At 61.3% G+C, this 12,277-nt stretch overlaps 1 protein-coding gene across 1 annotated transcript in view; it reads right to left on the bottom strand.

Moving 5' to 3' along the window:
* Nucleotides 1–829: 829 nt before the first annotated feature.
* The window catches only part of LOC134509671 (antigen WC1.1-like), a gene marked incomplete at its 5' end in the record, with an annotated part of 49,006 nt that continues 37,558 nt past the window's right edge, over nt 830–12,277 (bottom strand). The window contains 10 exons of the mRNA XM_063322251.1: nt 830–864; nt 2,344–2,439; nt 2,602–2,739; nt 3,023–3,058; nt 3,467–3,781; nt 3,866–3,928; nt 4,396–4,710; nt 5,068–5,374; nt 6,921–6,997; nt 7,656–7,970. Of these exons, the coding sequence (XP_063178321.1) occupies nt 830–864; nt 2,344–2,439; nt 2,602–2,739; nt 3,023–3,058; nt 3,467–3,781; nt 3,866–3,928; nt 4,396–4,710; nt 5,068–5,374; nt 6,921–6,997; nt 7,656–7,970 (1,697 nt within the window). The remainder of the gene's footprint in view (nt 865–2,343; nt 2,440–2,601; nt 2,740–3,022; nt 3,059–3,466; nt 3,782–3,865; nt 3,929–4,395; nt 4,711–5,067; nt 5,375–6,920; nt 6,998–7,655; nt 7,971–12,277) is intronic.

The raw sequence follows: 12,277 nt of genomic DNA, 5'->3' as shown, positions 1-12,277 counted from the left end.
CCCTGGGGTGCCATCAGAGCCTGGGGGCACCTCACCCCAGGGAGGGCATGTCCCTCACCCTGTTGTATTTCTCCTCCTGTGCCGCTGCGCACAGATGTGGCACACAGAGGGGTTGCCCTTGCCCTGGGGGGCAGAGGAGGCTCAGGAGTTTTCTCCTCTCCGTTGGCCTTGGAGGGGGCCAGAGCGTGGGAGCAGCACCTGCAGCCAGAGCCTCCTTCTGCCCCATCGCTCTTCAGAGACGCTGGAGGGGCAGTGCTCTGCCGTGCAGCCCTGTGCCAGGATCAGGCCCCAGGGGAGAGGCCGTGCGGACTTCCCCCATCTCAGGAGGGCTCAAGTGCTGTTTGCTGCAGAGGGTCCCTGGGCACCCAGGGGACAACGGGGCTGTGCTTGTCACAGACCCCTCATGGGAGGAGAGTGTCTCCTGCTGGGAAGGCTCCAGAGGGTGTAGCTCAGTGGCAGAGCGCCCACTTTGCATGTGGGAGATCCTGGCTTCCATCCCCAGCATCTCCAAGGGGCTTCTTCCCTGAATGCCCAGCCTCAGGGAAAGGCTGGAGCTGGAGCCTCTGGTCCTCTGCAGGCACTGTGGGCCTGCCCTGCCCAGCCAGGGTCTGGCTGTGGGGTGAGGAGGGCTGTGTGCGCTGCCTCCTTGGAGCCCCCTCTCAGGAGAGAGGCGGGCAGCTGTGCTGGACCTGAGCTCAGCTCACTGCCCTGCACCACACACCCACCCGAGACATGCCCCTTCCCCACCGCCATGTCTTTGGGCTCTGGTTTCCTCCAACCACCCTCGGGGAGACACTAAAGCACCTGGGCAGGCAAGCACAGCTCTGGCTCAAAGGCTTTTAATAAGAACCAATATGGGGGCTCCTGCATAAAAACAGGGGAATCAAAATCGAGGAAACCCCTGGCAGATTCTGCTGCCCGTGGGAAAAGGGAGAGGGTTCCCTGGTGCTCACGGCTCCCCCAGCTGCACAGACCTCTCCTCCCTCCTGGCTGCCCCCAGCTGCACTGCAGGGACGGGCTCTCCTGGCCTGGGGCTCAGGGACCGTTGTGCACTGAGCTCCGGTGTCACAGCCTCTGTGTCCTCAGGGGGATGTGCCACAGACACCTCTTCAGCATCGTCATAGCCCGTGCTCTCTGGGGACAGGGACCAGCCATCCCCCTCAGCTCCAGGGGCACCAACACCTCTCTGGGAGAGCAGGTTTGGCCCTGCAAGCAGCAAGGCAGGCCATTGCATGTTCACCCCATGGGGTGCCTCTCCTGGGCTGTACATCACCTTTCTCCCTTCTCCTCACCAGTCCTGAGACGTTCAGCTCCCTCTCCCACCCATGGAGCCCCCAAGGAAAAACTCCTGGGGCAGGTTCCCCCATCCCAGCACGTTGGGCTCTCAGTGTGACAGCGATTCATCCAGCACCAGGGATGCCACCCCAGGAACCAGCAGCACTTTCTTTCCCTCTCACCTCCAGGGGTATCCGTGGGTCCAGATCCTTCCTCTGCCACCCTGGGCATTTCCCAGTCTTCCTGCCCAGGGGAAGGATCCTCCCCAGGGTCAGAAACCTCCCTGGCATCATCATAGCCATCAGCTGGGTCACCTCCAGGCAGGACAGGGACATCTGAAAGGAGAGGAGAGCTGGTGTCAGTGAGAAGATGCGTTCTGCAGAGCAGAGGATGGGAGGATGCGCAGGGACGTGGGGCTCCGACATCGGTGTTTGCAGCCCCACAGGAGATCCCACCCGTCCTCCCAGCTCCGAGGGTGACCCTCAGTGACACTGCTGTCCATCACATGTCTGCAGGGAGGAGACATCCACCCCTTCCTGCCCCCCATTACCTGGTGCTGACCCCGGACCATCCTCCTCCTCGCTGTCCCTGGGGTAGGGCTGCAGCTTGCTCAGGGACCCCTCTGAATAGGAGCCTGGAGAGAGGCCCAGCGGGTGTTAGAGGAGTGCGCTCTGCTGACCCAGCTTGTGCTCAGTGCTGCTGGGGACGTGGGACCCACAGAGCCACGGCTGCACGGGGACGAGGGCTCAGGACTCACCCTGCTGCCCTGGGACAAAGCCCACCTCCAAGGGCCTGCCAGAGCTGCCCTGGGACAGCCGCTTCCCTCACCCCTCAGGTGTCCCCCAGGGTGCAGGGGCAGGCAGAGAGGGGCTGTCCCCAAATGGGACGCGCAGAGCAGGTGGGGAGAAAGCTTCTCTCCTGGGCCCAGGACATGGGTGCTCCCCACACAGATCCAACAGCCCCACAACCGCACGAACCATGGGTTAGGGGGCTGCAGGGGTCAACCCTGGGTGGCAGCCAGGGGAAAGAGCACTGTAGATGTGTCCTCAACGAGGGCCGCACACCAACCTGAGCCGCTGAACCTTGCCTGCTTCTGCCATGCTGGGCTGGAACCGATCTCCTCGTACACGGCCTCAGGGAAGGGCTCCTGAGCTCTCTCAGAGCCTGTGGACAGAGGCAGGGCTGGCCCAGGGATGGTCAGAGAGAGGGTGGGATCCCGCAGAGAGCACACACTCCTGTCCCCCCAGCTCTGCCTCTCCCACTCACTGACACCCCACGGCACCCCTGGCCTTGCCAGCAGGCATCTTCCCCTGGGAAGGGACCCACCTCTGCGCCCAGCCCTGGCGCTTCGCACTTGCCCGGCCAGGAGGGCCAGGAGCAGGCAGACAAGGGCTCCCAGGATGATGCACATGATGACGGGCAAGGAGACTCTCCCGCTGCCGGTCAGACGGCCCCGCGTGGGATCTGCATGGCAGGAACACAGAAAGGGCAGCACCAGGCCTGGGAGAGGTGAGGGGCCGGCACACCCCAGTCCTGACCCCCATTACATACCGGGTTTCAGGGGATGAGGGATGGGGAAGCTCCCACCTGGCTGGGTGAATGACAGCCCTCCCCAGCCTCCCGCCCCACCGCTACCCCGCTGCCTCCTCCTGGGAGTTTCACAGCCCAGCAAGGAGCCCCTTCCCTCCGGCTGTGGGTCACAGCCTGGCCCCAAGAAGACCCAGCGCTGGTGGGGAGGACGGGTTACCTGCTGGAGGGGTTGGTGCTGCCGTCCTGGGTGCATCTGCAGAGGAGGAGAAGGAGAGCTGGGCTGAGAGTGTGGGGGTGCAGGTACCAGGGAGCCTCCTCTCTGACACACCGTGTGTGTGTGTGTGTGCGCACGTGTGCATGTGCAGACATCCCTGCCACATCCCACCCAAATCGCCCCTCCTGCACGACTGGTGAGCATGGCCAGGAAGGAGCGCAGGGCCCAGAGCAGGGACAGAGCCGGCAGCCCGGGAGATGCCCCTGGGGGCTGCAGGGCCCTGCGGGCAGAAGATGGAGGACACCCAGCCCCACAGAAGCTGCTGCCCACTCGGCAAAAGGCTCTCCTGCTCTGCAGGGATGGCCTTGCTCTCAGGAGCTCTGGAGCCATGATGGCAGCCAATGGGGAAAAGGGCTCCCTGTGAGGTGTCCCAGCCCTGCCGCTCACCTGAGCAGTTCACGGCCGCGTCCTCCTTATGGCGGCAGGCACCGCTGTCCCCAGGCCGGGCCCAGCAGTCCTGCAGAGATGGCTCTGTCCCCCGGCACTCCACCTGCTCCAGCCAGATGGGGCCGCTCCCCTCCCCAAATGCAGCCTCGGCCAGGGCAGACACCGCAGGGCCACAGCCCAGCTGCCTGCATGCCACCTCGGCATCCCGCATGTCCCAAGAGTCGTCACACACCGTCCCCCAGGAGCCGCGGTGCCACACCTCCACTCGGCCAGAGCACCCCTTCTCCCCTCCCATGGCACGAATCTTCTCCCTGTCTGGAGAAGGCAGAGAGCTCCCAGGGCCGCGGGACAGCAGGCAGAGCCCTGCCAGGCGAGAGGGGCATGCAGAGGAGCAGCTACCTGTGCAGCTCGGGGTGCTGGGGCACGCAGCCATTGGGGCCGGGGGCGTTTCTGGCTGACTCCCTGCAGAGGGAAACGCTGTGGTGAAGGGGCTGCTGCAGGGGGGCGTGCAGCAGAGAGCGGGGCTCAGCTCAGCTCGTGCCACCCACCCATGGCAGCAGCTGAACCCTGGTCCTTCGGGGGACACACACTCGGCAATGTGGGGGACCCTGACTGCTCAGCCCCAAAGGGACCCTGGGTCACAGAGCAGTAGGAGGGTGTCCATGGAAGGGACACTCCTCAGAGCCCTGGCTGTTCCCTTCTGGGACCTTGCCTCGAGAAACCTCTGCCTCAACCAGGCGAAGCTGGGAGCCCGGCTGGCAACCGCTGGTGAATGTGTGGGGCTCCAGGAGAGGAAGTCCCATTTTTGGTACCAGCAGCAGCAGCGTCTGGCTTGGAAACGAAAGGCCCCTGCAGGCCTAGGAATTTGACCATGCCCAGCCAGGAACAGGAACGCAGGGGATGCTGGTGCCCGGCTAGCTCAGAATTACCCTTGCAGGTGATGTGGGTCTCCTCTCGCAGGTCGTCGCATGACTGCGGGTGCCAGGGAGCGGAGGGACACTGCCAGAAGGAGCTGTTTCTCTCCCCACACTCCACACGGTCCAGCCAGGCCGTGCCAGACAGCCTGCCGTAGGGCCGTTGGGTTTCCAGGGACCCTCTGTCCCCGCAGCCCAGCTCCTTGCATGCCAGCGACACAGTTTCAGGAGTCATGGAGTTGGAGCAAACGCTCCCCCACGTCCCATTGTAGAAAACCTGCAGGCGCCCGGAGCAGTTGGTGCCGTTCTCCAGCCTCAGGGCCATGAACTCTGGGAGGAAAGGCAGCGAGGGGGAACAGGCTGGGCTGGGGCTGGGGGAGCAGGGACACCCCTGCACCCGCCAGGCCCTCAGACAGGCAAAGGCACGTCCAGCAAGTCCCCCTTGCACCCACGGACAGAGAAATGTCCCTGATGGACAGACACCCCTGCCCTCCCTGCTGACCGTCAGGGACAGCGGAGCTCCCCAGGGACCCCCGGTGGGACTGAGGGCACCTGTGCATGGGTGTCCCCACGATGGCCTTTGTCAGGGGCTCAGAGCTGGCCAGGAACAGCCTCGGCCGTGTCCGGCTCTCCCCTCGTCCCGGCCTGCCTGGGCACTGGGCTCCCACCACAGCTCCCGGCACACACCTGAGCAGACGACTCCTGCGTCCTCTTTGTGCCCGCAGTCGTGCTGCCCCCAGGACCCTGCCGGGCAGTCCCAGAGAGCAGCTTCGGCCCCGGAGCAGTTCACGCTCTCCAGCCAGATCTGAGCGGAGCCTTCCCCGAAGCGAGCGGAGCCAACCGCCTCCAGCGCCCCTCCGCAGCCCAGCTGGTGGCAAACGACGGCAGCATCAGACAGGTCCCAGCCGTCATCGCAGACGCTCCCCCAGCTGCCCTGGTAGTAGATCTCCACTCTCCCAGCGCAGCGCCCAGGCCCGTTCACCAGCCGCACCTGACGGCTCCCTGTAGCAGGAGGAAACCCCGGCTGCCATCAAGGGCCGGCTGCCCACCCAGCCCAGAGCCTGGGGGGGCCGTGCAGCGCCACTCACCCCAGCAAACGACCCCCACGTCCTCGGCAATCCCTGCTTCCAGCGCACTCTCAGGCAGGGGGGTGTTGCAGAGGGTCAGGTTGGCCTCGTGCCCTGCACACCGCACCCCGCGCAGCCCCACGGGACCCGTCCCTCTCTGAGCCTTCGGGGGGTTGTAGGCTGCCTCTGCCTCTCCGCACTGCAGCTGCCGGCACACCACGCTGGCCTCCTGCACGTCCCACTGCTCATCCAGGACTCTGCCCCACGTCCCGTGCTGGAAGATCTCCACTCGCCCGTCGCACGGGCTTCCTCCACCCACCAGCCGCAGGGATGCGAAGCGAGCTGGGCCTGGGGAGAGCAGCCATGCCCCAGCCCTTGGTGGCATCGGGGAGCCCGGCAGCCTGCAGCACGTCTCCAGGCTCTGGCACCCTTGCAGGAGGGCCCTGGAGCTCGCCTGCCTGCCGCCAGCCCTCTGTGGGGACCTTCTGAGCCAGAGCCTTGCACTGCCACAGGGTCCCCTGCTTTGGGAGCATTTAAGAGGAAAACAGAGTAACCGAGTGTTTTCCTGCACTCACCTGAGCATATGACAGCAGCGTCGTTCTCATGGGAGCACGGCGAGGCCCCCAGGGCAGTCACTGGGCACTCTCCCAGGTGGGCTTCAGTCCCGTCACAGTGGAAGGAGTCTCTCCAGACAGGGCCGCTTCCTCTCCCAAAATGCCCTCCTTTAGGAATGGACTCAGCAAACCCGCAGTTGAGGTGACGGCAGAGAACGTGGGCGTCCAAGAGGTCCCAGCGGGAGGCACAGAGGGTGCCCCAGGTCCCCTGCACATGGACCTCCACCCTCCCCTCACACGCCGTGCTGCCGTTCACCAGCCTGAACCCTGTGAACTCTGGACAGAGAAGGATGAGACAGGGCAGACGTGCTTTTGCTGCCTTGGGTGGTGGAGTAGAGGCCAAATGGACACCCTGCCTTTCTCCTCCTTCTGCACCATTTTAGGGCTGCAGACAAACATTCAAGGTCAGGTCTAATGGGGCTCTGAGCAACCTGATCTAGTTGAAGAGGTCCCTGCTGGTTGCAGGCCAGTTGGACTAGATGACATTGAAAGGTCCCTTCCAACCCAAACTATCCTATGGTTCTGTGATCACCCCTTCTGTCCTCACACCCAGCACAGCACAGTCCCGTCCCTGCTCCCCCATCATCGGCACACCCCCGGTGGTAACACCCTGCCCTGAGTCCTTACGTGTGCAGGTGACACCGGCAGCATTCGCGTGGGTGCAGGGCTGGTCCCTGGGGGACCCCGTGGGGCAGGAGCTGAGAAGGGATTCATTCCCCACACACTGCAGCTCTCTGTCCCACATGGGACCAGCGCCTTCTCCAAAGTGAGCTGCCCCGGGGACAGACAGGGCTGTGCCACACTGCAACTCTCTGCAGACCACGTCGGCAGCTTTGGGACCAAAGTCGGAGTCACAGACAGTTTTCCACTGGCTCCCGTCATGGATCTCCACTTGTCCTGAGCAGGGATTGTCCCCTCCAACCAGCCGGACAAATCCTGGAGTAACCAAAGAACCCTGTGAGTTCCCACAGCCCTCTGGCAGCTACGTACCCATGTCCCACCTGGCCTGCAAGGTGGCCACAGGCAAAGAGACCCACGACCCTCCCAGCAGCTCCCAATGGGTGCTGATGGCACAGGTATACCAGGGACACCCTGCTCCTCTGCCCAAGGACAGGGCTTTTTCCCTTTGAGCGGCCCCTTTGCTTTGGTTGAGGGACTTGTGTCTGCCAGGAGGCACAACCCAAAAGCCACTGGCCACTCTGCACCCTTCTCTGGGGCTGTGGGTGGCCGCGTGAGCAGCTCTCGGTGCCTCTGGCACAGGGGAACCTGGCCCTCAGCAATGCCAGACAGGTGCTGGCTGAATTGGAGAAGAAAGATGAGAACCAACAAAAAATGCGGGGCATTGAGGGGGATTCATCTCCCAGCCCCAGGCACCAACTGAGGGTGGGATGAACCATCTTGGGGCCCAGCAGTGGGTGGAAGCCCACTGGTCTTTCCTCAGGGACCAGGGACACCAGCAATGACAGTCCCAGCTTGGCAGTGTGACCAGCAACACAGGACCCTGCCCTGGCAGCCGTTCATTGCTCCCTGAGGGCACAGCCAGGTCCCTTCTCCTGTCCCAGTCCCAAAGGTGGGGAAGAGATTGGCTCCTTACCTGAGCATGTCACCCCAGCATCCTCACCATGATCACAGTTGCTTTGACCCCATCCATTGTGTCTACAGTCAGACAGGGCCGACTCTGTGCTGTGACACTTAACATCATCCATCCAAATGGGGCCGGATCCTGCCCCAAAGTATGCTTCAGCATGAGCTTTGACAGCGGACCCACAGCCCAGCTGCTTACAAACCACTGCAGCATCATTCGTGTCCCAGGAGTCATCACACACGGTCCCCCACTGGCCCTGGTGTTTCACCTCCACTCTCCCAGCACAGCGTCCGCCGCCATTCTCCAGTCTCACCTCCGCAGCCCCTTCAACCACTGAGATGGGACTGGTCAGGAGAGCACCGAGTCCCAGAGTGCAGGTCTGGGGTCCCCCCTGCCTGTCGCAGGCACCAGGATGGGAGCCCTCTCCCCTCCAGGCTCTCCCTGGGGATGTGTGGGCGTCCCCCGACTCCCCATGGGCTGTGCAGGCTGGGGGTGCTAACTCCAGACCCGCCCGGCCATTTTCTGTCCCACAGCCCTCAGCACCTCCTCCCACCTCAAAGGGCCCCTGCCCATGCCCACCCAAAACCTGTATCCCCAGGCCGTGCGCAGGGCACCTGCTCCTCCCCAGCCCAGCACCCCTTAACAGCATCATGGAGACACCCGCTCCCACCCAGATGGACACAGGCAAAGGCACAGGGTCCATAGACCTGAGCACCTTCTGACCCTCATCTCAGCGGCACTTGGAAAGAAACCCTCTTCCCAAAGGGCTCTTGATGACCCCACTGGTACCCGATGGCCCTGGGCTGTGGGAAAAGGGAGCCAGCACTTACCTCTGCAGAGCTGCACCCAGAGGAGCAGCCACAGCACCCGAGGGGACAGGAGTCCCTCCATTCCCATCCTGAGCCTCCTGCCCTGCTGGCACAGCCCTGCTCTTCCCCACTCCCTGTCACAGCTCCTGGGGACTCAGGGGGACAATGATGATGGGAGGGTGATATATCTCTGCAGATGCCGACCCAGCTGCGGAAGGAGCCAATCGAAGCAGCAGCACCTTTTTAGACGTTATCGGGAGCTATCTCCCCTCTGACACAGCCCAGCCCGCCAATGAACTTCTCCAGCGCCGTTCATGACCATATATGAGGGACATATATGTCCCACTGCCGGTGTCATGGTCGCTGTGGTGGCGGATCATCATGGGACAAGCTGGGTGTGCAGGGGAATTTGGTTAGTCACCCCTTGCACCCTGCTGTGGGCCTGGAAGCACTGAGCATCTCCTGCGCTGGGCTCATCCAAGAAGCCATGAGGCAAGTGTCCAGCTGCCCCCAAGCTGCGGTGACCATGGAGCGGGGACTGCACCAGGGTCTGTGTCAGGATGGGGAGGAAACAGCCCCTGCCCCTGCTACCGACCTCACTGTGCTGGGAGCAGCATCTGGGAGAGGTCTTCATCCAGGGCAAGGGCTCCATCCCAGGAGGGTTGGCTTGTCCGTCCCTCCCTGCAGGGCCCCACAGTGAGTCCCTCGCAGGAGCCGGAGCTGGATCATGTCCCTGCCCTGGCAGCAGACGGGAAGCCCAGAGGCTCAGACGTGTCCCTGACTCTCAGTGTGTCACCCAGGGGCCGTTATTCCCCGCGGGCGGAGCGGGAGCTGGAGCCTGCAGGTGCACAAACCACAGCCCACGTGGCCTCGCCGTGCTCCCCCCGCTCCCCCCGCAGCGCCCGGGCAGGAAGTCTGTGGTTTCCTCCTGGCGCCGTGCCCAGGCACATCCCTAGAGTGCCCCCGAGCCACCCCCACCCCGACTGCTCCAGCCAGGGCCGCAGGGGCTGCTCCTTCGGCCTCGCTGACATGGGGACGGGCAGCTCCCAGCCCCCGTCATGCCCCTGTCATGCACACGGCCGCTCTGCACCGAGCCCCATGGGCACGGGGTGACATCGGTGATGTGACATCACACACTTCCTACTGCCAAAGCTGTGTGTTCGTGGGTTATACTGACGGTGACCTCACACTCTCCTACTTCTGCTGCCGTGTGCTCATGAGTGGTACCGACAGTGACCTCACGCCTCACGTCCCTCCTGCTGCCACCACCGTGTGCTCAGGGGTTACAGTGACCATGACCTCACACCCTCCTGCTGCTGCTCCTGCGTGCTCAGGAGTCCCGCTGTCACACACGTGTGTGTGTGTGTTGTGTACAGGCTTCTGATGACAATGGTTCTTCCAAAAAGCCATATTGGGGTGGGGTCCAAGTATTATTTTAATGGCATCAGAAGCAGCCACACAAGCCATATGCCTGCTCCTTGCCCAAAAGCTACATAGGCAGCGGTGAAATCACAAGAGCGACATTCACAAGCCACGTTCCTGCTCCTGGCCTATCAGGTATTCAGACACCAATGACCTCACAAACACCTACATAAACTACTGCTTGGCTCCCAGCTTGTCATCTACTCGGGCACCCGTGACACCACAACACCCTACACCACCCATGTTCCTGCTCCTGCCCTACCAGGTACGTGGGCAGCAGTGACTTCACCAGCTCCTACACAACCCATGGGCCTCTTCCTGGCCTGTCAGCTCAGCGGTCACAGGTGACCTTGCAAACACCTACACAAGATGGGGGCTTAGTCCTGGCCTACCAGCTTCTCAGGCACCTGGGACCTCAAAACACCCAACACAAGACATGTTTCTCCTGGGCTCCTCAGGCACCAGTGACATCGCAGAGACATCCACAAGCCAGGTGACAGCTCCTGGCCTGTCATCTGCGCAGGCACCAGTGACCTCCAGGCACCTACACAAGCTGTGCACCTGGGCCTGCCTTATCAGCTACTCATCCAAGAGTGACATCCCAAGGACAAGCCCGAGCCACGTGTCTCCTATCAGCTACACCAGCACCAGGGACCTCACCAGCCCCTACAGGAGCCCTGGCCTTGCTCCTGCTCTATCAGCTACTCAGGCACCAGAGACCTGACCCCCACATCTCCCCCTGCTTGCTGTCTGCTCACCTCTGAGATACGACTCCTCACAAGCTCCTGCACAGACCAGAAGCCTCCTCTTGGCCTGTTGGCTACTCAGGCAGCAGCTCCTCACAAGCACATACCAACCTATTTGCTGCGTGCTCGTCTTTTGGGGGGACCCAAGCCAGTACTGACCCCCCTCTCCGTCACTTGCTCACCCCTCCTAGAAGGGGGCCGTAGCCCCTGGGCATGTTCCAGCATGTCCGTGCCCCACCACCTTTCGGGCACCCCTCTGCCCTCTTGAATTCCCCCCAGCCCACCCTGTCAGGGCTTGTTCTGCAGCCTGGTAAAGTGGGGGACCCCCACCTGGCCTTTGCCTTCTGCTTCCGTTCACATTTAAACTCTAATTCTTCACTACACTAAATCTTATTGAAGAAGGATTTATCCAATTAAAAATGACAATTCAATTTAGAAACATTCAAAATTTTCAATTCAAAATTATTAATTTAATTTCTATACCTTTATTAATGTTTACCTACATCAAAATGTATATACATTTATAGAGATATATATAAGTAGTGTATCTATTTATAAATGAATAAATAAATTCATTAATAGAATTATACACTTCCTTTCATAGATATATTCCTCTAGACGTATATATTGCCTACCAATCTTATAGTTTTATATCCAAGCACTTCTGGGCCAAAGGAGGGAGGCAGCCAATCCCAGGGGCTGTGTTCTTCTAAAGAAGTTGTCATGGTCAGTGGCCCAGCTGAAGTGCCTCTGTACCAACGCACGCAGCCTGGGGAACAAAGAGGAGGAGCTGAGCACCCTTGTGCAGCTGGAATCCTCATGGCTGGGGTTTGCTACAGGCCACCCGAGCAAGAGGAGCCTTTTGACGAAGCGTTCTTACTTCACCTGCAGGAAGCACCACACTCAGAGGCTGAGATCTACTGGGGGACTCCAGTCACCCTGGCAGCTGCTGGAAGAGCATCCCATGAAGCTGTAAGCAGTGCAGGAGACTCATGGAGTGTGTTGACGAAGGGATTGAGAGCAGCCCTGCAGAGAAGGGTGTGAGGATGATGGGGCTGGAGTAACTGAACATGAGCTGGCAATGTGCGCTTGCAGCCCCAAACCATTTTGTGATTCTATGATGCGATGTCTCTACGACCTACACCCAAGGGAGCACATGCCAGTGGTGGTTACCCAGCGGATGTTACTCCAAACCTGAAGTGATCTCAGGAAACTGAGTTTCCCACAACAGGACACTCCTAGGAGTAGCTGCTGGCACTTGTGCTCCCTCAAATTCATCTCATCACACACATGAAATGTGTATTCCTAAGTCTGTGATGCAAGAACAAACTTCTGATGCAGTCATTTTGTGTCCCTCCATGGAGGGACAGACCAGCTCTCTGAGCTGAGGTGAGTGGCTGCTGCTGCAGCTATGAGGGGCTGGTTGGTGACAATTACCCTGGGGCAGGTTCCCCGGGGTGTCCAGGGACCGTGGCACAGAGCAGGTCCTGCTCTGCTGGTCCTTCCTGTCTCTCCAGAAGGCCTGGCTGTGTGAGAACACTGCTGTGTGCACCCAGCCTTCGCACTCACACAGCTGAGCTCTGCACTGGTGTTTTCCTCTCCCGAGCACTTCCCAGCTCAGCCCAGGCAAAGCCAAAGCTGCGTGTGTAAGCAA

Source organism: Chroicocephalus ridibundus, unplaced genomic scaffold, assembly GCF_963924245.1.
Source record: "Chroicocephalus ridibundus unplaced genomic scaffold, bChrRid1.1 SCAFFOLD_26, whole genome shotgun sequence".
NCBI classification, from domain to species: domain Eukaryota; kingdom Metazoa; phylum Chordata; class Aves; order Charadriiformes; family Laridae; genus Chroicocephalus; species Chroicocephalus ridibundus.
This window is presented reverse-complemented; position numbering and strand designations above follow the sequence as displayed.